Raw genomic sequence first — 27,589 nt, forward strand, 5'->3', positions numbered from 1 at the left:
CCAGTGGTGCTGCATATGGTTGTCAGCCAGGCAGGATCAAGGAATGCCAGGTAGAATCAAGGCAGTCCTGGAGCAAGTAGTTGTATTCCCCCCATTTGAGAGGAATCATACATATGCTAACCAACTAATGGAATTTGTTGTTTACAAACTCTAGTTGGGACACAGGAATGATCCTATTGACTGTAACAAATGAGATTTTCAGACAGGTGAGTGCAAGCTGTAAGAAGTGGTACCCTGTTACCATATAGATGATGAAGAATGAAATCGCGGAGTTACTGATTAGACCCAAAAATATCTTAAAACCAAAAATCTTCTCTTGTCTTATGTAACAGCTGAGACTGTCTTGAGATATGTGAAGAGCTGCTAGCCTGCTTTTGCTGGTATCAAATGTACTCTTGCTAGATTCCTTCAGTCCAGGTGCTGACCACATCTGGCAGGGTTACAGTCTGTCTCATCAACTATTTGCCAGGGTTATTGCCTTAAAAGAGTGGAATATGGTGAGGTGATGGAATGCTGGGATGAAATAAGAATGCCTTGTTTTCGCTTCCAGATTCAGTTCCGGACAGACTAGCTTCAGATAAAGTAGATTTGGCATTCACACAAGTCAAACCAGTCCAGGAACCAGTGCTGAGTGACAGGAGGGTACTGGAGGAAAAGAGAAGAACTGTCAAGAGCCCTCAGCACATGGCTGATACTTCTGTTGATGACATTGGCATTCCACTGAGGGTAAGGCAACAATGGAAAAATGACCATTGCAAAAACCTGGGCCGGGTTCTGCCTGTCTTGAAACTTGTAGAATTTGCTGAAGATCCTGAGGCTGCAGAGATATAAGAAAAGATGTAATTTTAGTTCCAGCACATCTTATTATGAACTTTTCTATCAGTGATCCAATTTCAGCATCATCTCTTTTCATAGTATTGGGGAACATTGTAAATTCACTGCTAGCAGTGAAGGAAGATATTAATTTTGCATTATTTTAGCCATCTTAAAGGCAGTTATCTCTTCCAAACATTGTGCTTAATTTTATTCAACTATCATGTGAAATTACAGTGAAAAGAATAATGCGCCCATTACTACTAGTGTCTGGAGTGACTTGAACACTGCATGTGTCCATTGGACACAGAGTGTGAATGACTAAATTACACACGGTGTCTACTTTTTGGTGAATATGATAAGATCAGATGGCTGTGTACAATCTTCCACATAATGTACAGTTCTGTGCTGATTAGAACATACCCCTGAAGAACTTTCACTGTATTAGTAACTTCAGTGAAGCCTGTAGCCTCCTTTTACATTAGGTTATAGATTTGACTGAAATTTCTTGTATTTTAAAGTATTGACTTCACCTAGCCTTGATTTTTAGGTAGTCAGCAGTAATAAGGGAAGTGGGGAGCAGAGTGATAATTGTACTGACTGTTGAAAGATTAGTCTTAAGAGTAAAAAAGTCTTTGAAAGGGGGGTAGAATTCATGTTTGTGATTATTTGTGCGTTATGTTTTTTTTCCAATAGAATACGGACAGATCGAAGGACTGGTACAAGACAATGTTCAAACAGATACACAAGCTAAACAGAGGTACTGTATGATGGGCTGTTTTACGAACTTTTCAAGACCACCTTGACAACATTTCTAATACATGTGAAAAATTGTACTCTGGATATTGAGTAGAAGTGTTTTACATTGACTAGCATTTACTCAGCACCACAGAATCCAACCAGTGTTTTTAAAATCTCTAAAAACAAAGGTAAGAAAGCAGTGAAGTCCAAAGCAAGGTCTGATTGTTCTGAGAGGTATACTGCAGTGCCTTGGGGAAATCAAGCATAATATTGAGTGTACAGTAGGCTGCCATTAGTTCTGTACTTAAGAAACAGATTCCTGAACTCCAGTATTAGCAGTATTACCCAACACTTTTGTTCAGTAATAACTAAATAGTTAGTACCTGATTAATAGAACTTGATTTGAGGCTTACTGATACCAAGGGAGTGATTTCCACTGATTTTGAGCAGTTCAGAATCTGAATTCTGCTCTTCAAAAGTACAAATTTATCTTCATTCATAATTCAAAACTGTAGAAAGCTCTTGCAAACATGAAGTTTCATGTTTCTATTAAAGTTTCATCATGGTGAGGAACTCTACTGCTTTGAGGCACTTCTGTGCCTGGCTGCTGATACATCCATGTTGTTTCTTCTGTGTGAGAAATGGCTGCAGCAGTGTTTGCAGACTGATCCCTCTGAACAGACTCATATGCAGGCAAATGCAATTGCGAACTGCGCTTACGTAACACAGCTCCAGTTTTGCATGCCACTGCAGATGCTCTCATGATGAGCTTTATGCATACATAGGCACTGTGTTGTATTGGTTAGAGTGAGAAAGAGTTGAACCATTTCCTCACCCCAGTGCTCTTAACAGCGGGTCCTCAGCTCAGCAAGAGCCTGTACTTCTGGATATGAAGAACGAATTCAGTTCTTTCTGCTTCCAGGATCTCCTCCAGGGCCCAGGAAGGCATCTGGGTAGTGTCATGCTATAGCATCAGTACATGAGGAACTGTTCTGCAGCTTGTGTGGATTCTTGTCTTGCCATTCTTCCCCTTTAAATCTTTACTGTCTATTCTTTTTTCAAATCATGTTCCTCTCCTTAGACACTCCTGAAGAAAATCCTTATTGCCCTACCTACATATTTCCCGAACTTCCTGAAATCCAGCAAAAACCTGAAGGTACCAGAAGCTTAGTCAGAGTATGTGTTGTCTCGTGCTTTGAGTTAACTGTACTATAGCACTACAATAGTAACTAGATTCAGGTTTAGTTATGCCCAGTATACCTTCTTGTGTAATGTATAAAGTAATTAAAACTTTGCTAATCCGTTAATCCTTTTTTAAAGAGTGATGATGTTTACTCAAGTGTTGTTAAAGTAAGCAATAAAGCCAAATGCTGATAGGAAGTTGGGGGATGAAGCAGAACCTCCACTTCACTGTGGATAGCCTCCAAACCCACTGCTTTTCTCTGCTGCAGAAGACAATCCTTATTCTCCTACATACCAGTTTCCTGCGTCTACTCCTAGCCCTATCTCTGAAGGTAATAATGAAGGACCATCTATACTTTTCTGCACAAATGCTGCCTTGTCCATTTATTTTCTTCCTGGAGTTTTTTCTAGTTGCTGAACATTCTGCTGCCTCTTAATTATTTGCTGTAAGCATTGCCTTGACTGTATGATGCCTTTTTGGCTTTGCAGTGCTCCTCTGGCTTTCTAACTAGTAGTTGACTAATGCTACAGACCTGAGGTTTGCTTGGTTTTGTGCGCTTACCAATTATACTTAGCCATGTGCGTGCAGTGATTACTTAACATGCCTAAAGTGCTGATATACGTGTAAAGATGTGATTTAACTGAGATTGCTCTTGCCTTCCTTTTGGAACAACACATTTATTCAATTATTTATTTCTTATTTTGAATATTAACACAGTATTAGGGCCAGACCAAAATGCCACTGAAGTCTATTGGTGAAATGGCTGCTTGCTTCAGTGGGTTTTGGATCAGTCCCTCAATGCAGTCCTTTAAAATAAATATAACCTAGTAACATGGGTTCAGGGCTGGCCTTAGGTGCACTCGCATATCTAGGCAAGGGCAGAATGTGACAGTCATCAGCATATGTTGTAACTTACATCACTGTCTTTACATTAGCCCCTTCACATGCTCAGGAGATTCCTTTAAATTTCAAGTATAAACGAGATTTGTCAGTTATGTTTCAGGGATGGGGAAATTGTATTTATTGCATTCACAATCCTACAACCGCGTGCATATATATGAAAACAGTAATATATTAGAAACATTGGAATCCGCTGCAGACTTTGGGCATACAGATGTTTCCTGATTAGGGAGGCGGTGGTGGTGACAGCCTTGTTTTCTTGATGTTTTGGTACTGCTTAAGATTCTACCATTTAGGAACTTGCCTACTTAGCCTGTGCCTCAAGCCAGCCCTGTTGAGATTATTAATTAACCATCTCATTCAGTGTTTGTATTGAGGATTTGGCGGGTACTTTGTAAAAAGAAAAGTGTACAATCTGGGTTCCAGTGAATTGCGATTTAAAATGCATTTCACTGTGAAAAAGAATGTGGGTTGGTGTCAAACAGATGTCTAAGATACTTATTTTTTGGTGAAACCTGCAGATAAAAAGTCTTGTCTTGCTCATTACATGGTAGTATAAATTATTTTTTATTGACAGAATGGCATATTGATACAAATGAGAGAGAAACAGAATCTGGTCACTAAAGGAATTTTGCAATTAATTTTCTGGCTTGTAATGGAGTTTGAAAATCCATCCTACTCTTTATCTAAACAAATATAGTTTGTAAAGCTAATGAACTTAGTACAGTAAGAGTCTGGTTTCCCATGAATTTCCCCTATGCACTTCAAATGTGCAGGTGAGAGTAATTTGCTGGTTCAGGTGGTTGACATTTTATTGGACCAAATATTTGCTCATTATTTACAATATACTGGGAAATATTTCTCAAATACCTGCATTCTTTCCTTGATGAGGAATCCAGAACATATGATGATGTAAATGTGTTGGAGTCCATGTTTCATATTCAGAATACATTTCAAAGTGATCTATTCAACTGCAAAGGGCTTATACAGAGATGGGTTGAAACCTTAAGCTTTAGATTTCATACACTCTGAGTGTAAATCTTCTTGCTCTGGATGTTGTGTGAGATCTCCTAAAAGCATTAAGATTGGGTTCTTCTCTAGAATTCTTTCAAAGTCTAAGAATATTAAAATCTAGAGACTTGGGCCAATGTTAAAAACAGACAACGGCAGCAACAAACCACTCTAGGAGTGCCGGGGAACTGCCACTTCGTGCAAAAAGAATCAGGTTTTGGAAGTATGGCGTGACAATGCCCAGCTCTACTGAGAAGACAGTATAGGATGCTCTTCTGGGAGCCAGGAGATCCTGATTGAATGCTCATCTCTGGTTTACTCTTTAAACTTCATGGAGTAATTCCAGATTTCTGTGTTTTAAAGTTCATTGCTATAAAATGGAACAAAACACAGACATTCTTTTTCAAAAGATATTTGAAGATACAGGGCATTGTCATTTTTTTCCTCATTACTTTAGCTATTTTATATATTTTATATATTATACTTCTGCAATTGGAAACTTAGCATTTATCTGAAATTATTTTTTCCTGCCTGAATGATGATACTTAATGTGTACTGACATTTATTTTTGAGTCAGTAGATCATGTTTTTAATTGTTCACTGGCATTAAATAATGCTCAGAGCTTGAATGGATGTGAAGATGGTATTAGGTGCATTTGTATCTATTTGTAGGTGCAGATGGTGATTTACTGAGTATTTTGGTATTTGTATAAACCTACCTTTTGAATTGCAATAGCAGTCAACTTTTTCAATAATTCCCTGACACGGTATTAAATAGATCAGTACTTGTTCTCTGTCATTTTAGTCTGAAACATGGAAATTGGCCTGAAAATTGACCTTATCTTTTTTTTTGCCTGAAGGCCATAAAAGCATACCAGAAATCAATAACTGTGTTTAGAACTTAAACCTTCTAATTCATTCTCCAAGAGAAACTCAGCAGAGGGGCTAAGAGTTAAGACCTCTTTGAGCCTTTCTGAAAAGCTCAATTAAGTGATGAGTGCAAGTTCAGGTCAGCTGTATTAGCCAAATTGTTCTTCCATCAGATGAGGCTGGATATAGCAGCTACTCCTGGAGAGAGAAGCTACAAATTGTTTCAGGCTGATGACTGACATCACTAAGTTAATGCAACAAATGTACAGAATGTTCTTTTCTTCATCTATTTCTGTTTTTCTCTATTTTTATCTGGCTATTTTGGTGGTTTATTCTCAGAGCTGTTAGTAATATCTTTACTCATGAATTTCTTTACAGGCATTACATTCTGTCTTCTTGCATTTTGCCTTGAAGTCTTACAGAGATCTCAAGTACGCTTCCCTGATAGTTGGAACCTTCATTGGTAGAGAAAGACAATGGGTCTATGGACCCAGTTTCCAGCTCTGATCCTAGCTCATCATGCTGTTACATGCAGTTCATTGAGGATTTATTCCAAAGCATGCTGAAGATAGTGAAAAGATATCTCTAGGTTTTGGATAGTCAAAACCACTCTCTGGACATCACCTGTAGAGTGTGGGTAGTAGTGCTACCATCCTCCCACCTCTTTAAGGGGTGCATCTGCCCTGAGTGTTGCAATCATGATTGTCATTGCTAGCTCTTGTAGAGCTGCTTGAACCTCTCTATTGCATTCTATAGGTGTATCTTTCCTATTCAAAAGGTAAGCTCTTCAGAGCAAGGACAGACTCTTGGTGCAATTATACATGTGTACATTGTGCCAGGAATGTTATCAATGTCTAAGGATAATCTGAGTCAGTGAACATACTTCAGTTTGGTGTGCTACTTAATACTAGCAAGATGGCCCAGTGATTACTGTGTGTGATTGAGAGCAGGACTCTGCAGCTCTATTACTGTGTCTAGCACCTAATGAGTTATTTTAGGCATACAGTTCAGCATTTAGATCCTCGATTTATCTTTCAGCTTTTGATAAAGTGGATCTAATAACACTTGCTCTGGAGGCGTTTTGTGACAAAAAATGATTGTTTTTTAAAGTGCTTTGAGAGGCTGGAGAAAGGCATTAGTATAAGTACTACATTAATATTTATATCTAATCTAGGAAGTATTTTTAAATGCAATTTAAATCTCATTGGCATTTTCTTTCTTAGGATCCTCTCTGTGGTAGGTATTGGGTGTATTGCTGTCTAGTTATGGCCAATGTAAGAATGGAAATGAAAAGGATTTCTGTTGCTTCTTTTGAAGGGCTTTTTCAGCTCACTTGTGAAATGCTTTTGTCTTTCAGATGAAGATTCTGATTCATACTCTCCTCGTTATTCCTATTGTGAAGACAGTAAGTAATTCCTGTTTCTTGTATAATATTTCAAACATATGAGGGTATATAAAGTATGTATTTGTTGGCCTCTTATACAGTTCACCAACATTCTTGTACTTGATTTATTCTACAGCCAGAAGCCAGCCTTCAGTTCCTCGCTCCAAGAGTGAGATGGACCATATTGACTCAGAGAAGGTGTTTAAGAGGTCTGCCACTTTGCCCCTACCAAACCGCACTTCGTCGCTGAAATCGAGCCCAGAAAGGTGACCTGAACTAACATATGTTTGGATCAGTACTGGAAAAACATCTTAAAGTTGTGAATAGGAAGAGAACAAGTGTGGAAGATTTAGGTCCACAACTCAAGTTGTTTTTGGGGAGGTGGAAATGTACTTTTAACTCTGACCCATCTGCAGGACACTGATGAACTCTTTTGTTGCTGCAGGTTGCTCTCCCATTGTATCGTTTATTGAGCTGGCATCACACTCTCTGTTACATAGGTAGTTTCCTGCTGGGGTGAGGAGTGTTTCCCGGGTGTTGTCTATGCACAGTGGAAGTTCTCTGCTTAGTGTGACACTGTAAAGGTGCCTTAGAATACAAGTGAACGGCACTAATTGCAGAGGGGCAGGAAGTGAATATATGCTGAACCTTGGTAAAAGTTCTTTATGATTTCTGTCCTGATCTTTTTCTTTGTTTGTTACCAAGTATTTAGAAACTCTTTAAAAGAATAATGAATATGATTACCAAATAAAGGGAAAGCAGAAAGGGCAACAAATATTGTATGCCCTGTGGAATCCTCCCAGCTTTTGAATTGCTCCTCCTTCCTTTGCTAATTTCCACATGTTTTAATGTTTTTCACTTGTTGCCTCAAAGGTGTAATGCTGTGATTTGAGAGTACTATTTCAGTAAACATCTCAGGCCATAGAACTGATGGAACATTTCCTCCTTACACAGAAGGTGAAGGCACAGTTTATTGGCCCTCTGCAAAAATTCTTGCAAATGGAAGAGTTATGATAAGTCGTGCTTCCTGTTATCTAGTAACAAAACAGCGTTTCACCAGGGCAAAGTTTCTCTGGGGCTGGAATTTTAAGCCATCAAGTTAATTCCAAGCAGTAATGATTAACACTGTGGAAGTTTGCACAGTGTTGATGGTCCAGTCATTTTGATTATGATTTTGCCTTACTTTAAAAGAGAACTTGTCTGTGTCTTCCAAAATCAGTGAAGAGAGTAAGGTGTCTCAGTGAGTGCTTCCTATCGTCAACCTGATCAGTAGGGTAAGTGGGAGCAAACCTGGAGTAGCAATGGTTTTGGTTAGGTGCTGCACTTCTTAGTGATGACTGCTAGGTGAGAACTCAGTGGCATGGCCAAAATGGGGTGGTTTAGCAGGAGAGATTTAGTCTGAGTTTTCCTCAGAAGTTTGGACACATTGGTGTTTGTGAGCTTAATTTGAAGTCCGTCGTTACACTATTTTCAATCAGGAAGGATGTGAAATTCTGACATTTCATTGAAAGTATGAGGAAGACACCCACCCCACCCTATTCCAGTAGTTTCAGCATCTGAGCTGTGTCAAACTCTGCTTGTTGTAGGGAAACAAAAATACAATCATGAGTCCTATCTGAACTGCTCCTCTTGCAGCACGTTTCTTTCCTTAATGAAGAAAGTATTCTGATGAAATGAGGATTAGCAGGGAAGGTCCCTGTCTAAAGAAGTACTCACCTCCATGGAAACAGGAGTGATTTGTATTGTCTGATCTTTCTTTCCCCAGGACAGACTGGGAGCCTCCAGACAAGAAGGTGGACACAAGAAAATACCGTGCAGAGCCCAGGAGCATTTATGACTATCAGCCAGGAAAGTCCTCAGTTCTGAACAGTGAAAAGATGGTAATGTTTATCTTTTCCTAGTGTGTGCCTTAATCCTGTGAATGTGTTATATTCCCCGAGTGCTTGTCCAGTTCCATTCCAATAGGATTCCTTATTTTTCCATTGCAGTGCTCGTGTGGTGTATTCTGTTATATTTTGTTTTGAAAATTGTTTTGCATAACTTCTTAACATTGTTTCTCTTTATAAAGCACAATCCATGGGGACTGAGAGGCTGCTTTACTTCTGGATATGTTGTTTTCTGTGTTAAGTATGGATCACTAACCTTAGTTTTTAATCCGTGTTTGACACTGACCTCTGCAGCAGCTGTGTTGCCAGCTGTACTTTTTCTAGGGCACAGCAGTAGGGTTGAAAGCATTATGCAACAAAGCAGCCTGATTCAGCTTCTGTGTTCTTTTGGTGCCATTAGCTTCAAACACTGAACAACTTTTTAGAGTGCTTCAGTGGATGCTTCTGAGCTGCTTTAGGGCACAGCCCCTTGGCTGCTTTCTTCCTCAACTAGTTCTCACCACTTCCATGGCAGGGGTGGCAGAACTGGATGTGAGCTGACCTCCCAGCTACAACAGTGTGTGACCTGGAATATTAAGCAAACTGTTACCGATTTCAGTTTGAGTTAGTAAGCCGTGAGTTGTGACAATTAGGGCACATATGAAAATCTCACTCTGCAGGCTTGGATGAGAAGACCTGGCAAACAGCAGGGCAGAGAGGTGGTGTTAACCTCAGCCAGTCCTGTGTAAATCACCTCTACCCACTTAAGGTCCTTCAGGTTACAAGTGCAACTTCGAAATGACACTGAGTGAAATTATTAGTGAATAACCAGTTTGGTACATAAACATGTAATTGTTCTGTATAGGCATTAATTTGAAGGATTTGGATGGAACTGCTAATTTCATGTGAGATTCCAGATACTAAGAGCACTCTGTGCCTTAACAGTTCAAACGTTGATCCAAATATAGAGTAAGTTGATACATGGCCCTGAAAAACATACTCGAGATTTTTCCCTGAAACACAAGCACCAAACAGTTTGTATCAATAGAAACATAAGAATCAAGTCTGATTTGGGCCCTGGTGTTACTACTTAGTGATTTGGTGGGTTTTCTTTTTTTTCTCTCCCAGTGCAATGAAGACTCATAGTTTTTTAAAGATTCTGCAGCTGGCTTCTTTTCACACCTGTCCCTCACTGACTTCAGGAAAGTTGACTCTGATCAATGTATTATCTGGGGCTTTTTGTACTAGTAAGCAATGGGTGGCTCTCAATTGCACTGGGAGTTAGCTCAACCCAATAGAGAAAGTGCCAGGGAGGAGTGGTTTGAGCTTGGTATGACAATGCCATTCCTTCAGTCCATCGTGGATTAAGATTTCTGCTGAGCACAGCAGCAATTTTGTCTCTTGATAAATAGCCGGGATTAAACCTGTGGCAAAAGATCTGCATCATCTTTATACTTGAGCCTTAGGAAAGGTCTGACATCACCAGTGTTACTACTTATGCATTCAGACTTCATAAGATACTTAATAGAGCTGTTTAATCAGAATCTAAAAGCCAAAAGCAGGACCATCATTCAGTGCAATTGAGAAAAACTGTACTGAGATCAGCAAAGATGAGAAGAATGCTATAGCTGTATTACTCTTGATGCTATTTTTTGAGCATTAATTTCAAACCACAGATCACAGGAGAAGGAACATCTTGAGATAGTAACTTCACAGTCTACATCAGTCTCACTAAGGACAACAGTAACTAGTCACTGTTTAGTAACTAGATCTATCTTTGTGTTCCTGAGAAAGCAGCAGGAGATTTGTGAATATCTCCTGGTAATCACACCCAGAGCTGTGGCTATCAGAATCCCAATCCAAGACCATTGCAGGACAGTGAAGAGCCTCCCACTGACGTCACTGATTTTTTATCATCTCCTATAACTGCAGCCACATAATGAGATGAGTTAAAATTACGTGAGTTAGACGTTAGCAATGCCTCCATCTTTTTCCTTTAAGAAGATGCCTGATGGCTATTGCAGTCTGAGACATCCAGCAGTGCCAATCAGTGCTGGGAACTGCCCCCACCTCAGTAACCCCATCTCATGAAGGTTTGCATCAGGACACACTTCATGCTGTATGAATAAAAGGAAATTTTCTTTTCAACTGTAGTGTTTTCTGTCCTGTCTGATTTTCCTTCATTTTAGCTCAGTCTGATTCTCTTAACATTTATTTGTAAAGAAACAAGTAATACTGTCTCTCTGTATCCATCCCCTCAGAGATCTTTCAGAAGTGTGCTCTCTCTGACTTGTGTCTGCTTTGTTTTAGAAAACCACCTTTCACCTTGTTTGCAGTGTATAGAACAGGGTTTCTCACATATTCATGTGCTGTTAAAGATGCAGTATTTTGATACATTTGATTCAAGTCTCTCTGAATCTCCCCCTTTTTTAATGAAATAATGGTGTAAAGAGATTCAACCAGAACGTGCAGCTTTGGTCTCAGGGAAATGCCTGACAGTAGCACTGGGGGACTGAGTGACTCTCAGACCTTCCAGTGAGCCTCCAGTGAAGCTGGGCAAGCTGAGTAATCTCTTTCTGTGTGAGTCTCTCAGTCTGTAAAGATGCAACGCATTTGTATTCATGTATCTCACAACGATACCATCAGGCTTATCCAACATTTGTAAAGCAGTTCACAGCCTTCATGAGAGATGCTATAGAAATTCCACCTTATGAGGCTAAATATCGGCATTTTAGAATGGAAACCATGGAATCTGCATCTTTAACAGTCCTTTTCTGTGTATTCTTTGCATAATGTTATCCTTCTCTTTCTTCCATTCCCCTATCACCAATTCCTTTAGACTCGGGATATAAGCCCAGAAGAGATAGATTTAAAGAATGAACCTTGGTATAAATTCTTTTCGGAATTGGAGTTTGGGAAACCGGTAAGTTTGATAGTTGCGGTGACCAATAAAATCAACCTGCCTTTTTTCCCCCCTTTTCTTTTCTTTTTCTTTTTCTTTCTTTTTTTTTTTTTTTAATTTTTTTTTAATTATTGTCACATCTCTTAGCTGGGCTCTTAACCTGGAAGAGCTGCCTTACTCATTTAAAAATGACTGTTCATAATACCACCCTGTTCTTGATGCAACACAGTCCTTTCGTGACTGCTTTGAGTAATTTGAGGCCGTTTACAAGCACTCCCCACCTTCCAGTCATATTTACCAACAAGATGATTTTTTTTTTGAACACCACAATTCAAACTGCATTTTTACTAATTACTCGAAGTAATGCCCTGTTCTCATTGAGATTCCTCTTTCAATTCTCCCTCTTTTCCTAAAAAGATTTAGGATAGCTGATAGGTAGCTTTAAATCAGGGTAAATCACTTACTTATTCCTGGCCTGTCTTGTAAACTATGGATCAGTAATTTGCAGCTATTCATGACTAGTTATGACCCCATTTCCTGCTCCTTTCCTTATGCCTGGATCTGCCTGTTGCACAAATGGTGTGCATCAGGCTGGGTTGAATAGCCCTGGCCTGTCCCTGAAAGCAAAGGAGTCTGAGAACAGTGTGCTTCCTTTTCAAGTTGAGCTGCGTTGTTATGTGTATGGGGGAAAAGAAAGAAAGAAAGAAAAAGCCTTGATCTCTCACTCTGGAAAAGGATGAAGCAAAGCTTAATTATTAGATAGGACAAAGGACATTTTGGTGGAAGAACACATCAGTGATCAGGGCTGCCAGTAAAAGAAAAAAGAAAAAAAAGAAAAAGGAGAAAAAAGGTCAGTATCATTTTCTCACCAATTAAACTGGTTCTCACTGATTAAACACAATGAACCTCATCATTAAACTCTGTTTAATAAGCTACTCTTACTGCACCAGAGGGTCAGCTTCAGCCTCTCACATTTATCCAAGCACAGTGGTTATTTCTTCTTTTTCTTTGAGGTCAATTGTCAAATGTCCACACACGCCACTTTTGAGCACTGCTGAGATTTCCATCCGTGTATAGTAAAACGAACATGGTTTAGCAGCACTGGCTTCAGACGCTACTATGCATGGACACTAGAGGGCAAGTTTTCTTTAAACCTAAGCTTTGTCCACAATTCTCACGGATGTGACAAAATCCCTCTGCAGCTTATAGATGGCTGAATTTGAGTGGGTGACTATTCTGGTTGCATATTATAAGTGGTATAATTTCTGCTGGAAAACAGGCACGATCAGTGTCTGGGCTGTCCATTCTGTCATAGACAACTGTGTTTTGTAGCAAAGGGCCTTCCATCATAAGCTACACAGACCTCGAAAGTGTTTGAGATGAACCTCCCCCCCCTTACTTTTATCCAGTTAACATCAGGTGAATTGCATTCCTCCTCACGGGGGCTTTAAAGAGATGTCATTCTAAATATTTGTCCTTTTATATTTTTCACAATAGCATGGCATAAAATGAAAAGAAACCTGCCAGCCTCTGCTACTGTACAATTAATGTTCATTGACCCCTGCAGGGGATGAAGTTTTGTTATTACTGGGATCAGGTTCTTTCCACTTAGCCTAAATTAGTGGAACATGTGTTAGAGAAAGGAGAACATTTGTGCCCTTAGATCTTTTTAGAACTGGGAGTATATCTGTTCTTAGAAGAGAATGTTCCTGCTTTGAGTCATGCAGCCTTGACTCATGATGTAGATGCCCATCAGAAGAGGACATCTACAGCAGTCCATCTCTTGTTCAACAGAGCATCTGTTTTGCTATCAAGTGCCTTGCCTTGCTTGGGGCACTTTTGCTAAGGCCTGCTTTCTTACAGTTTGCCTTTAATTAACGGCCCATGTCAACTTATCTGTCTCCAAAGCAGTATGAGTGTGCACCCTGGTAAATTATACCAGCCAATGAATGTGGCACTATGTACATAGTGCTTCAGCGTTATATTGGGCTTTTTAATTCAGGATGCTATCTCAGAATTTTACTGATAGCTGCTCTTGAACCAAACACACCAGAATGGCCAGGACAGGGGTTTGCATTGAGGAAAGCCCATGCAGCTGAACTGAATCTCTGCTGGTCCAACATCCCAGATATGTTTCTAGGTAGATATGTAGGTGTGTATTTGCAGAGCATCCAGTAAGATTGCTCTGTGCAGCAGGCATACTTTTCCAGGGTGTTGCCAAGACTGAATTCCCACTTTCTCCTTCCTTCTTTCCAACCTCTGACCTCATGCTCAATAGTACCCAACCCCGCACATCCTCCCCCCACCCCATATCTGATGGCCAGTCAGCCTAGAGCTCCACTGTCTTCTGTTGGGATTGTGGGGTCACACGTGTGGGCATTTCTCCCAGCGCCTGGGTCTGCTCTTCGCTATGAAGAGAGGGTTGGAAAAAGGGTGCACGCACGTCCTGCCTTCTTGCCTACTTCCCTCCACATTTTCTCTCCATGCCTCAAACCTAAATCTTTGCAGCACCATCTTGTCTACTGGCTGCTGACCTCATCCCCTAGAGTTGCAGTCCAAGTTTAGAAGTGAGCCTGATTCAAACTAGAGGCCTAAGCTGTCTGGAAAGCTGATGGAATTTGGTCCAAGACTCAAATGTTGTAGCTCAGTCATGCTTTCATAATTTCTTATCAGATACTTTGATAATATAATTCTGTTAGTCTGTGTGGACTCTTAGGATGATGCTAAGCTTGTCAACCAAGAGATTACTTTGTAAACAGAGCAGAAGTATTTTGATTTTACAAAGTAAAAACAAAGTGAGCATGTCTGGTGAGAGAAGGATATTGGCGCAGCATTATTCGGGTAGGACAAAGGTCTTTCACTTTGAATAATCCTCCCTGATATTTGCACATACATAAAACAGGAAAAACTGTATTTTGAAATAGCTTTTACTCATAGGATAAATTATTAAACTTGCCTGTGCCCCACTCTCTCCACCAAAAAAAAAACCAAACCCAACCACCACAACCCAACCCTCCAAAAGAGAATAATAGCAAATAACAACTCTGCATTCTCATTGCCCCACAATGCCAACACTGGAAATTCAGCCATTTGTTCACATGGTATGTATTCAGAGTTCTGTGGGGGTGGGAAAGGTATCTCCCTTTTCTTTACCAAAGGCCCTTGTTTTACTCTTTCCTTTTGAAAAGAAGAATGAGCATCACAAATGCTTTTTATGACTGTGTGATTTTTTTTCCCTGTTTTGTTTTGTGATTTTTTTTGTGCGTGTGTTTGTATTAAGAATGCTTTAACCGCAGCTGCGGGCTCCTCCTAGAGAACCCTAAATCCCTTAGAGCACCTTGTAGTAATAAAGCTGTCCCTGAATACTACTGAAAACAGCCCCTCCCAGACTGCATGTATGTTCCCTTTTGCCTCCTGTGATGTCTCGATGTTCGTGCTGGAGAGGATTTATCCCTCTTTCTCTCTCTCTTTCTCTGTTTTGTTGTTTGTTTGTTTTTAATTTCCTCTCAGTGTTGATGCAAATCCCCTATTGTATTCCCACTCTGTTCTAATCCAGTTTCCATATTCTCTGTGATGTCTTCCTTATCTTCATTTCCTCATTTCCTTCCTCTGCTTTCCATCAGCCTCCAAAAAAGATTTGGGATTATACTCCTGGAGATTGCTCTATCCTTACTAGAGAGGATAGAAAGGTAATTGTGTCTCACATACATTGTACTACAGCATCTACTGCGTATGTGTGTGTGTGTACGTGGATTTCTTTTGTAACATTGCCTGGGTTTTGTGTGCCTGTGAGTGATTTTATTTTTTAAATGGGCTTGAGCTCATTTGCCTAACAAGTAGCTAGTAATTTGATTTAATAAATGATTTTTAAACCATAATCAGCAGTAGTTTAGAGCGGTGGTTTTGCTATCTTGACTTGCAATGATAATTATACTAACAGCCTATTGCATATTGTTACAGTATCTTTTGTTTTTTTTTCACAGGTGGGTTTTATAACTTAATGGTTTGTAGAATTAGATCCTAGAAGGCCCGCGCGTCTTTTAATTTTGAATGTTAAATGCCTAAATCAATTTCCCCTGTAACGATTGAAACGCGATTAATTACTAGTGAATTTCTGTGTATTGTCTGTACCATCTTTGACTTTTTCAGTTAAAAAGGCTCGCTTATTTATTTTTCAGAATTAACATTCCTTGGATTTCCCCTAACCCTAAGCATTATTTTCCCATTCTTCTTCTCCTTCTTTAACCAGAGTGATCTAGAAAAAGACCTCTACCTCTACCAGACTGAGTTAGAGGCAGATTTAGAAAAAATGGAGAAGCTTTATAAAGCGCCACATAAAAAGCCACAGAAGGTATTTCCTATTCTTTTCATGCTGCCAATCCCTGTTTCCAAACTCTGCTCTAATCTATTCGCTGCTGGATGATTATTAAATGAGGTTGGGATAAATAATGGTTCTGACCATTCTGACTGCATGGCTTGCTGTGTCGCTGTCAGAAATAATAGAATGTGATGCTGAGAATCCGGCTTGAAATCCATTTTCAGAAACAGTGATTTCCTCTCCCCCCTTCCTTTTCAGCTATCCCTCACCCCCACCCCTGTCCCCCCTTAGTGTTTTGAGTTCGGTGTCTGCAAAAAAAAAACACAAAACCCCTCTCTTTTTCACATGAATAGGCAGCAGCAATCAGCTTAAAATTCTTGCTTGGCATCACGTCATCATCTCGTGCCTTTGAAGCGTGTTGCCATCAACCCTCCCTTCGCACAAGCCCTGCTGCTCCCTGCTAGCAGCGTGTGCTGCCCAACGTTTGGATATTCCCCAGAGATTTTACACCATTTTCCCTACCCTGCACCTTGCCGTGGCCTTGCAGGGCAGGTCAGCTGCTGCCGCTCCGAGGCTCTGCAAGACCCGAACCATGAAATGATAGATTAAATTGGTAACACGCCATTTTTTTTTTCTTTTGTTGGGCTTTTTTTTTTTTTTTTTCCCTCCTCTTTGAAACTGCGGCAATTCAAGCAGGACATGGAGAAGCTGCTTTTTCAAACCCAAGATTTGCTTTTTCTTCCTACGTAGGAATCCTCAGGTAGATGAGGGGAGACCAAATGCAGCATTTCTTTTAAAATTGCCTTCCATTTTTTTCAGTAATGTGCGTAGGCAGCATTAGATGGATTTAAAGCAAGTGGATAAGATCTGGCTTTTGCTCTTGAACTTGTGCAGCTCGCATTGCTTCTCATAAGAAAGGAAATGGAACTGAAACATTGCTTTTCTTGTTAGCTCTTTGGTATTTTTTTGAATGCTTAAGAACGTATTGTGCTGCAGAAATGTAATGTACCTTTAAAGCAACGGCGGGCAGTGACTGGTTGGGGGGAAAGCTTGGGGAAATAATGATGAGCATGTGTCTCCTGGTCCTGGCCCAGCTGATTATCTCTTCTTGCTTTTGGCTTTATGCACAATGACTCATTGGCAGACAAAAGAATAGGCGCTGCAAAAAGACATTGGCTGTGCTAAAAACCTGTCACTGCCTTGAAGGAACTCATGAAAATTGTTGCTTTTCTGCAAAGATATGAGCAGCTTAAATTGCATTTCGCCTTAAACTTCCATGTCTTGTATAGGCTAATATTTGGGCGATGGAAAATGACTTAAGCAAGCCTTTTTCTTACTTGTGGCATGTAAGCATGTATCAATGACTCCTTTGTTTGGACTTTTGCAGAATACAGCAGGTGTTTCTCCTCTGGAAACTTCCACAGACCATTCTTCCTAGTAAGTTTTCAAATTGCTTTTTGATGTCTCTTTTACAGTCTAGCAGCATGTAGGACAACGATGTAGGGTGCTGGAAATGGGCCAGCTCTGTTTTTGGCGATGGATATAGGCAGATGCATGTCCCAGGAAAATTATACATGTACTTTAGATGAGTTTGAATGTGATGTCTGCTCTTTGGTCTTGAATGAATTTTGTAGTGATTACAGTAGTGGTAGCACTGCTCAGATATGAATTGCTATTGTAATAGGCAGCAACTTTTTTAAAAAACAAGTAGAATTGTAACTCCATCTTGATGAAACTTACATTTAAGATATAACCAATTCGCAAACAGTTTTGTTGCCTTGTTAAAAAATAAAAATAAAATAATTATTTCTGTTATTCTTGTGAGATTGGCTTCTGGTAGAAGGTCCCAGGTATGCATACCAGAAGAAAAGATTGTTTGTGGAAGGCAGTAATTTTTAGCTTCCAGGAAGGGAGAACTAGAAGTGGTAGCAATATTTCTCAGAGATTGGATGTGGCACTGGTTTTCTGGCCAATTGACTGGTACGTGGAGCTGGTTTGTTTCAAAAGAGGAAGGAAAAAATCCCTGGGTGAAATGCTAAACTGCGCTGAGTTCTTCCTCCTGTGAAGCTGCTGCTCCCTGTAACCGGACTGCTGCTTGGTGTTTCCCACAGGTCCAAGGATCTCCTTGTTGTGCATGGATTATTGGGAAAGGCATGCTTTCCTCCAGGCATCCAACTGACATTATGTTGTTTCTTGTTTCTATGACTTCTTAGTTTTCTTTTGGTAGAGAGGGAGCAGAAAAGTAAATGGAAATGTTCAACATTAGCATGAATTAATAGCTTATTTTTCACAGAAGCTGATAAGAATCCTGAGTTCCTGACTGTCCCAGAAATGTTACCATGGCTGTGAAACCTCTGCTTGTTTTTGGTAGGCAGGCCAGGTTTGCCTTCCTGCATTCGTGTCATCTGCTGGAGCCCATCTCAGTTTCCCCCAGAGTCTGGTAGCACAAGCCGCGCTGGTGGTTGTAGTTGTTCTAGGCCCTGAAAACTTGAAAAGTAATTTATGGGACTGCATGTGACCTGGTTTTCCTTGTCCAGAAATGAAAAACTTCTTTGTGCTCCAGACATTATGTAATTCCACTCCCATAGGCAGTCCTCTGATGTGTATGAAGGCTTTCTCTTTGCCCTGTAACTACAGAGTCCATCCAAAATAACCAGATGTGCATACAGATTTACCCACAACAAGCAGGCCTAACCACAAGCATTTCCACACTTGCATACATTTGAATCACTCCTGGACTTCATGGTGCAAACCAGCCATCAGAATGTTTCTGTGAATTGGCAAAAGACTATTATTATTATTATTATTATTATTATTATCATTTTAACTTTCTGGCAGCTAAGCTTTGGCCTGGGAATAGCATTATGTATGAGACTGCATCTCATTCTGAAGAGCCTGGTTGAGAATGCGTTAGCCTGGTATCAGATGTGCTCAGCTCAGCTTTTAGGAAAACAATCTGCCTGATTGCTTAGCAAATGTTTAGCACTTAGAGTAGCCCTTTATATCATGAAATATTTGTCATTTTGGGGGGTTTTTTGCTTGTCTTTTTCAGAGGAGAGAACAGTGAAATCTAGATATGAGATGTAGGGGTGTACTGGCTGTCAGATTCATGACCAAGGAAAGGAATTTGTAATAAGTTGTCAGTCTTTAAGGGTCTATGAAATTATGGCTGTGCTTGTTTTTACATCTGTCTCAGAATTCAGCCTTTTGTTTTTGCGTCTGTGGGGTAGGCCTAGAGTCTGGGACATGACATTTCCTCTAGTGCAAGTTTGAGGGAAAGCTGTGCACAACTGTGCACATCTGGGAAATTTCTCTAGTGCTTAAAACAGAAATGTCCATAGCCCAGTGCTGTTCCTTTTCTGCATAGTCCCTCACTGAATGACTTGAAAAATTGTTCTGGGAATCTTGGCCCGTAGTGCTGGCTGGGAGGCTGACGTGGTTCAGACGGATTCCTGAGCAGCCGTGCTTTGCAGCAGGGAAGAGGAACTGCTGGTGTTTGAGGGGAGAGGACTGGAGCTGGAAGATAAACATGCCACTTCCAGCTAGCCACCGAATTTCTGTTCATCTGCAAGGCAACTGTTCAGCTCCTCTGTGACCCTGTTGTCTCATCTGTAAAATAAAGGAGGAGTGCTTTCCTGCCTCCTGCTTTCTGGGAGCCTGAACTAGGAGAGCTCCCTCAGGCCAAGAATACTGTGGGAGCACAAAGCTTGAAGTATTTTTGCAGTATATTCATAACCTCTTCATTCAGCATCAGTTCTTTATGCACAGTCTATTCTGGGGTTTACAGGTGTGGTTTTCTCTTTCACTGCAAGAAACTTTCAACAAATGCAAGTGACCCACTGGCATCCCCCTCCACCTTTTTTTTTCCAAACTGTTTTCCAGCTCCACGTATTCACCCAACTACCACTCAGCGAAGAGGGATTCAGAACCAGCACTGGGGGACTTTGCTGGCTTGGAGAATGAGAGACAGATTTACAAGAGTGTGCTGGAAGGTGGAGATATCCCGTTCCAGGGGCTGAGCGGTCTCAAGCGTCCTTCTAGCTCTGCTTCCACAAAAGGTAGGTTGTCAGGGCATGCACCTGACCTCTTCTGCACTATGTGTCAAAAGTGTGGTGATATAGAGCAAAGTACTGCAGGGTTTAGAGTCCTACTCAAGGCAATTGAGGATTCCTCTGTCCTTCCTCTGCCATCTCTAGTTTTCTTTCTTTTCTCCCTCAGCCCACACCCACCAGTATTTTTCATGATGCCTTTACCCGATCCAGTTTCCTCATCCCAGCAGGGACCAGATCCCTCTGTCCAACACCTCTGCCACACCTCACACTTTCACGCTCCTCTGGGCTGCTCAGTCTGGCCTTGCTGTCCATCTGCACCCTGCATTGTCGTGCTACAGCCCTTCCTCACCTTTTCTGCTCTTCCTACTGGATCTCTCAGCAGACTGCAGTATGTCTGCTGGTCCAGATGCCCTGGGGTATCTGGCACCATGTGCTCCACAGCCTCCTGCCTGAGAGGTGTGCAGAGAATGCACAGGACATTGAGCCAGCAGTGCCCTGTGGTCTGTGAGGCATCAAGGCAGCAAAGACGACTGTGTTCACCTCCCCATTCCTCTCCCAGTCATGGGCTGTCTAGAAGATTAGGTCAAGGAAGAGCTGACTCCCATCAGGGAGTTGTACTGGGGAATGTATCTCTGAGCCAACTTCAACCTAAAAATGGCTTTGGATGGGGAGAGGACTGGGGAAAGAATGCATTGGGTTTCTGAACTGCTCTTCCTAAAAATAGTGCATCCATACCAAAAAGGTCTCTGTCTCCATATTCCAGCTGTTTTTTTCAGCATTTTGTCCAGCCTTCAGGGCAGGGAGACAAACTGGAGCTGAACAGAAAAATCTGTTCAAACAGTTATTGTTCTCCAAACTGGAGTTGAGCCTGAATGGTTATTTTGACATTTTAATTTGAACTCAAATCAGAAACAGACCTAAAAAACTGCAGTCACAGCTGAACCCAGACTGTATCTGATGTTAGAAAATGTCCCCATTTGACTCCTTGATTTTTAAAGCAAACATGGCTCACACCACTTTGAAGCACACTCAGTTTGCTCCTAGCATGGCGTAGCTCTAATCTGGCTCTTGAGCAAGGCCAGCTGATGCAGCCTGCTTGTGCTTCCACAGTCAGTTCTTGATTTTCTTCTTCCTCTCAGTAGTAAACTTTTTGGAAAGCACTGTGGTGAGACCATAGTAGGTGTGATTACAGGCTTGATATTAAGCCATTTTTGCAATGTTAGTGTCTGTGCATTCGTGCTGACGCCTTGATCCTGCCCAGAGTTCAGCTGCCCTTTTCCATGGTGCCACAGCTTCCCTGGAAGCCAATGATGCTCAGCACTTTCTAGGATGATACCTTCAAAGTGCAGCAGGCCTGTTTCTGGCTGAGCCTCTCATCTTTGAAATATTAGCAGCACTTCACCTACCCCTGTGAGCGCGGCTTGTTGTGCAGTGTCTTCCTGCTTTTTTTTATGTTTTGGAATGTTGTTTCTTTAAAGTGCATTTTATGAAATCCAAGCATGTTTTCTCTCCTTTCTCAATAGCTTTCTAGCACTTAAGCTAACAGGTTGTATTTATTTTATTCTGCATGCTTACCAGTGGATCGTAAAGGTGGGAATGCTCATATGACTGCACCCTCTTCAGTTAATAGCCGAACCTTTAACGCTAGTCATACCGGTATGTTAGGTCAAGCATGTAAACATAAGAAGCCCTTATCAGCTGCAAAAGCCTGCATTACTGAAATCCTCCCTTCCAAATTCAAACCCAAGCTAGCAGCTCCAGCTGCTCTTGAGCAGGACAAGAAGGGTATCTTGCTGTCTCATGAGAAAGCTCAAAGCTGCGAAAACCTTCGTAGCTCCATTGCCTTGTTCGATAATAAAAAATCTTTTATGGTAGACGTAGGGGAAAGCATAGAAAACATGTTGATGAAGTCGAAGCAGGAATATGCCATCAAGTCTGGCAGTACCATGAGCCTACAGGAATATGGCACCAACTCTAGGAAAGGCTACCTGTTCCCTGCCTCCAGGAAGAGCGGAATGGAGTTTACAATGCTGTATAAAGATATGCACCAGATCAACCGGTCCAGGATCCAGTTGGGCACAGTCTCCTCCTGCAGTGTGAGGGATATCGCATCTCAATTTGAGAATGAAGCAAAGGATAGAATGGAACACAGCCTTAGTCGAGAGGATTCAGAGCAGATCCCCAAAGACACTGTTTCCTCCCGTATCAGTGCCTTTGAGCAGCTCATCCAGAGATCCCGATCGATGCCTGCACTTGACTTTACCACTGGACAAAGCAAGTTCACCACTTCTCTCCAGTCTAAAGCTTGTCTAGGTTCTGCCTACTCTGCAGAGATTCTTCTGGATTTGCCAAAAATAAACCAAGAAGGGAAGGATGCTGCCAGCTTGGCAGACAAATCCTCCCGTTCCTGCAGCAATGTGGAGGACACAGCTTCAGATGTCAGTGATGCCATCCCTATGGACACACTTTCAGGTTGCACAGATGAGATAGATCTTCTCTCAAATGCGTCTAATGACAGTGGCGGCAGCAGCAGCAACATCAATGGGCCTCAGAAGCATAAAATCAACAGATGCAAAGGCACATGCCCAGCTTCCTACACCAGGTTCACTACTATCCGAAGGCATGAACAGCAGCAATCCTCAAGGAGCACTGATTCCAAAGGAATCTATGGGGACAAACACACACTTCCCAGAAATGTCTACCTAATGAGCCCACTCCCCTTCCGAGTGAAAAAGCCATTCCAGCACAAGTCCAGCAGGACTCCACCCCCAGATTGCCCAGGAGCCCTGGCAGTGCCCAGCCCTGAGAACCCAGATGACCCCATACAGCTGCAGGGGAGTGTAGGAGACAAGAGCCATCACTCCCAGCATGAGCTGTGCTCCAGAAGCAGGCCTCTAGCCCCCAGGCGCCTGTCTTCCTTTGACATTTTGGAGAGGCTTAGCTACTTCCCCAGCATGGGATCTAGCCGAGATAGCTCCATGGGCCGCTCTGACACTCCTGACTCCTTACACAATGGGAACCCAGTTCCATATGCCCTCTATCACAGCTTGGACACAAACAACAACCCGCAAAGTGAACTTGGGACGTACCTAGGAGGTGGCTTTTTGTGTTCTTTACCAGTGTCCCTTCATCTGTATTGCTTTCCCTTCCCCTTCCCCTTTCTTCCACAACCCCTGCATTTTTACTCCCCACCCTTGCATCTCCTGACTCTCCCCATTATTTTTTTTTTCTGGTATGTCTTACATCCTTTGCGTGTCTTGCTGAGCATTTTTGTTCAGGACATGTTAACAGCTGCACTTCTGAGAAACGATTACCGCTGCCTTTCTAATCACACCGGGTTCAGTTGGTCTCTCAAGCAACTCCTGGGATACAAGAATCTCAACATGAGATACTTCTAGTCCTGTTTCATTTGCACACATGGGAGTATAAAACAAACCCAGATGATTTGCTTTAAGGAGCAGTTTCTCAAGGTCTAGTTGTGTGTGTGTGCGTGTGTGTGTATGTGTTAAATATTCCTCTCCAGTTAAATGCCAAGTCATACTTTGATGGCAGCAAATCTTTTCTTCACAAAGTCCTTCTATGTTCTTACTCTTTCCCGTGCCTTTATTTTCTCCCTGTTTTTAGATCTTTGTTAACAAGTACAGTCCAAAAGGGAAAAAAAATGAAAATAGTTTAATTATAAGCATCTGATTGGCAGTTTGGTTAATGGCAATTGGGAATCCTTACTGTTGTAATGGAAGCAAATTGTTTAAAAATATTTATTTTTTTCCTTTCTGGTTATGCTCGATAAATCCATCTGTATTTTAACTTCCTTATGTTGTTTTGAAGTAGATTCAGAATCACCAAGGCATTTTGCACCAGTTGATTACATGGAAACTCCAGAAGAAATTATCCGCAGACGTTATGATGATAAAGAGGTAATGCCTTCTTCTATGGCCTAATAACAGCTGCAGCAGCTCCACACACAAGAAATACAGCTGTAACCCTTTTTAAAGGACAAATTATATGGTGATTGATATGTATCTTGGAAGTTAGAGCAAGAAATGGGAACAAGATTAATACTGCTTCTACTGCTGGTTTATTGTGTGATCATAATCCAGTTTACCTTGTGTTTCAAATGAACCTAATAGCTGAAGTCAGTTGAGCAGAATGATGTAGGAGGGCTACAAAGAATGTAAAAAGGTTGGATAAGTATGTGAGGTGTGGTGCAACACCTCAGTACTTGTGGATAAAGATGAAATGGTTATTCTACAAGTGACTTAATTTTTTATTGTTCTCCAAGCAAGCTACCAGTATTAGTCAGAATGGTCAGAATGTTCGTTTCCTGTGTGAGCCCTATGGTTCTGAATAGAAAATGTAAGACATTGCAAGCCATCAGAATGTGGGAAGCTTTTCCCTGGTACAAACCAGAATTCTTTGATGTCTCAAACTGACAATGAAATGTGTCAGTCCTTTCCAAAATGGCTGGATAATATATGGGCAAACTGAATAATTAGAAAGCAATACAGAATTTGCAGCACAGGGAGTATTCAAACAGAGCTAAAGAAGTTAAAAAGTGATTGCTTTCCAGAAAGCTGTTTGCAAAAGTAATTAATGATAGTAAAATGAAATAAAACCAAGAAGTATTTTTAATGAAGAATCATTTTGCCCTTCTGAGTTCAAATAATGTTTGTGTGTGTTTTGAAATATAGATAAAACATTCTTAATTTCAATGTGAACAATATTTTTTGCTGTCTTCTTCCGTTAAACTCTTAGTAATGCTCCCAGTGTCAAAAACCAGCAAAAAACTCATCTAAGAGCAAATCTTTAGTTAGCTAAGATATGCTGATTTCAAATTATAGAGCAGTACAGAAATGTATTATTTGAGCGCAAAGGAAGAATGGGGAATCTGGCAGCTGGGTGTGGTTAGGCACTCTCCCAAGCTCCTTTCGGAGCTCAGGGGAGTTTGGTGCCTCAGCTTACGTGTGCACCTGATCCAGGTCTCTTGGATGTCAATGAGAGAAATTCCTTATTGGTTGAAGAGGATTTGCATCAGCCATCTGTGTTATCCACAGCCTCCCCTTGTAAGCTCTCAAAGCCTGGCCCAAACTTAGACAAACTCCCACTGACTTCCATCAGCCTTGGATCAGATGCACTGTATGAGCTGGATTTCTGTTTTGCCATTACTGCAATGTACTTTTGTGCTTGCTAAATCTAATGGTATTGTGTAGTTCGTAGAATCAGTATTCTATGTTGAACTGTAAAGTCTCAGCTATTTTATTGAAGTCACATTTGTGGCAGCTTTCAGATGGCCTTAACTAGATGATTTACTGCCCATTTTATGCAATTTTATGGCAGAAACTTTTAGAGGACCAGAGACGGCTTAAACGTGAGCAAGAAGAAGCTGATATTGCAGCTAGAAGGCACACAGGGGTCATTCCAACGCACCATCAGTTTATCACTAATGAGCGATTTGGGGACCTCCTAAATGTAGACGATACAGCAAAGAGGAAATCTGGGTCAGAGGTCTGTTTTAGTTACCTCAGTCTGCTGCTTGACCCAAAGCGATATTTGCCTCTCACGACATTGTGCTTTAGGCCGACATTAGCTCTTCAGAGAATGTTGTTTGTTTTTTTACCCCCTTCCCCTTTCCCATTCTGGCTTCATTTAGAACTGCTTTAACTCTCGTGCCTGGTAAATTAATAGGTATCTCTGTACCAAGCTGCATATGTTAAAGCATGCCTGCTGAGAATTGCTGGTGCACACCTGTGATGCATGCCTTTAAATATCAGCTACTTTTAGTGAATCAAAGGCATTCTACATCCTTTGCATCATATTGCTACATTGCCTTCTGTCTGTGCCTTACGCCTAGGAACTTCATGCCTTGTTGGCCTTGGTTATGTGACTGTCTCATAGTTTTTGTTAGAAATAGATTGCCTCATCTCCTATCAAAAGATGCTTCACGTCCTTGGGAAACAACTGGAACAAAGGCTCAGCATGTTTCACTGAGTGCGACCTGGTCAGTCTTCTGAAAGAGACAAAGGAGGAGATGGATGGTTTTTCTGTGATCCTGAGTCACTTCCCCCTGGGGCTGGATGCTGGGCCAGGTGTGCTGGCCAGGTGCTGTCTCCTGCCTTACAGGGTGCTCCTGTGGCTCTTACAACTGCTTTGTTTCCTCAGAGGTGCACTGTTGCAGTGGGTGAGCTGATCACCATGTGGATAGGTTACATATTTCTGCCCTTTTTTTATGTCATTTAAAGCACTCCATAAATGCAACTATTGCTTATCTTGTTCTTCATTACCAGAATGACTTTAAAATTGTCCAAATGCTCTGTGACCATTAGAAAATGAGCCAGATAAATGAAATTTTAAAGCTTAGGCCTGCTCTCAGTGCGTCCTCTTCGGCTTTATAGCTACTGAAGACATTTTTAATGAACACACTTTATGTATTCATACTTCCTCCTCACCTTTGTCTCTTTCCTACCAATTCATACTTGGACCACATTGCAGGATTCAGCAGGGTCACATAATAATCAATAAGGAGCCACATCAGATAAAATCCTATTTTTTTTTCTTTTTCCAGCTGGTGAGTTTTGCACTTAGATTCTCACCATGACGGGAATTTAGTCCCAGAGCCTTCATAATTGTAGTTACTGAAGCAGCTTTTATTCACCAGCATTGGTTACATTTTAAAATTTGCTGCTAAGTCCCATTTAAGTGGTGTTATACCACAAATTGGTGCTTTTTGCCCTGGTAAGAGGCCCACTGGCCCGTCCAACATATTTACACTTTAGCACCAGTTGCACATAAGCTTGTAGCAGAATACCTGCCTTCATTTCCATCCCTAGACTAATGTTAGCTGTAGAAGGGTTTGGAGTGTTATTCCTCAGAAGAGGATGGAAAACCTGATTATGTGTTGATTTTTTTTTTTTTTTCCTAATCTCTAGATGAGACCTGCTAGAGCCAAGTTTGACTTCAAAGCACAGACTCTGAAGTGAGTATAGCTTGTTCCTATTGCTCTTTCTGTTTTTTTCCTCTAGGATGCAGCATTTATGAAGTTTCATACAATTACATTCGCATTTCACAACTCAGACCAAGCAAGGTGTCTGCAGCAAGGCAGGGAAAAATAATACAAACTAGCAGGCTGTAGCCTGTAAGGGGCCTTTAGGAAAATATCTTCTTTCTTGGTGTCAGCAAGAGACTTAAACACATACCTAATTTTAAGCATGTGGCTGGGTGCTTGAATCTGCAAGGATACAGTCTGCTCACTTTTCCCTTGGTAGCTGTGGATGTACCAGCATTGTACAATCAGCTCCCTGTGGTGAGTCATAGAGCCTTACTTATTCTATTTTTTGTTGTTGGTAACATTGCTGTGAAGGGCCTGAAGGAACACTGCCTCTACACGAGCCTTGGGAGGCTCTCATTTTAACATTGCTAGGGAAGGAAGAAAGAAAACAGAATTCAGCGAATGAGTGACTGATTTTCTGCTCAGATGCTGCCCTGGAATGGTTTTCTTGTATATTTTATAGGTGATGATTTGTAATGATTTACAAAGCATCTCCCCAGGACCT

The 27,589-nt window shown here is 41.2% G+C and overlaps 1 protein-coding gene across 50 annotated transcripts in view; it reads left to right on the top strand.

Moving 5' to 3' along the window:
• The window catches only part of SORBS1 (sorbin and SH3 domain containing 1), a 155,265-nt gene that overhangs the window by 111,922 nt on the left and 15,754 nt on the right, over positions 1-27,589 (top strand). For 14 of the 50 annotated variants that reach the window (XM_032445370.1, XM_032445374.1, XM_032445369.1 and 11 more), the window contains 17 exons: positions 551-726; positions 1,510-1,573; positions 2,636-2,710; positions 3,006-3,068; positions 6,876-6,923; positions 7,039-7,168; positions 8,668-8,782; positions 11,607-11,690; positions 14,756-14,770; positions 15,293-15,358; positions 15,919-16,020; positions 17,375-17,424; positions 19,870-20,045; positions 21,618-21,695; positions 23,868-23,956; positions 25,377-25,544; positions 26,966-27,012. In XM_032445370.1, coding sequence (XP_032301261.1) covers positions 551-726; positions 1,510-1,573; positions 2,636-2,710; positions 3,006-3,068; positions 6,876-6,923; positions 7,039-7,168; positions 8,668-8,782; positions 11,607-11,690; positions 14,756-14,770; positions 15,293-15,358; positions 15,919-16,020; positions 17,375-17,424; positions 19,870-20,045; positions 21,618-21,695; positions 23,868-23,956; positions 25,377-25,544; positions 26,966-27,012 — 1,546 coding nt within the window. Of the gene's footprint in view, positions 1-550; positions 727-1,509; positions 1,574-2,635; positions 2,711-3,005; positions 3,069-6,875; positions 6,924-7,038; positions 7,169-8,667; positions 8,783-11,606; positions 11,691-14,755; positions 14,771-15,292; positions 15,359-15,918; positions 16,021-17,374; positions 17,425-19,869; positions 20,046-21,617; positions 23,136-23,867; positions 23,957-25,376; positions 25,545-26,965; positions 27,013-27,589 lie in introns of all 50 variants that reach the window. The other 36 variants (XM_032445375.1, XM_032445391.1, XM_032445390.1 and 33 more) reach the window with 24 other exon arrangements.

Source organism: Coturnix japonica, chromosome 6 (genome assembly GCF_001577835.2).
Source record: "Coturnix japonica isolate 7356 chromosome 6, Coturnix japonica 2.1, whole genome shotgun sequence".
Taxonomy (NCBI): domain Eukaryota; kingdom Metazoa; phylum Chordata; class Aves; order Galliformes; family Phasianidae; genus Coturnix; species Coturnix japonica.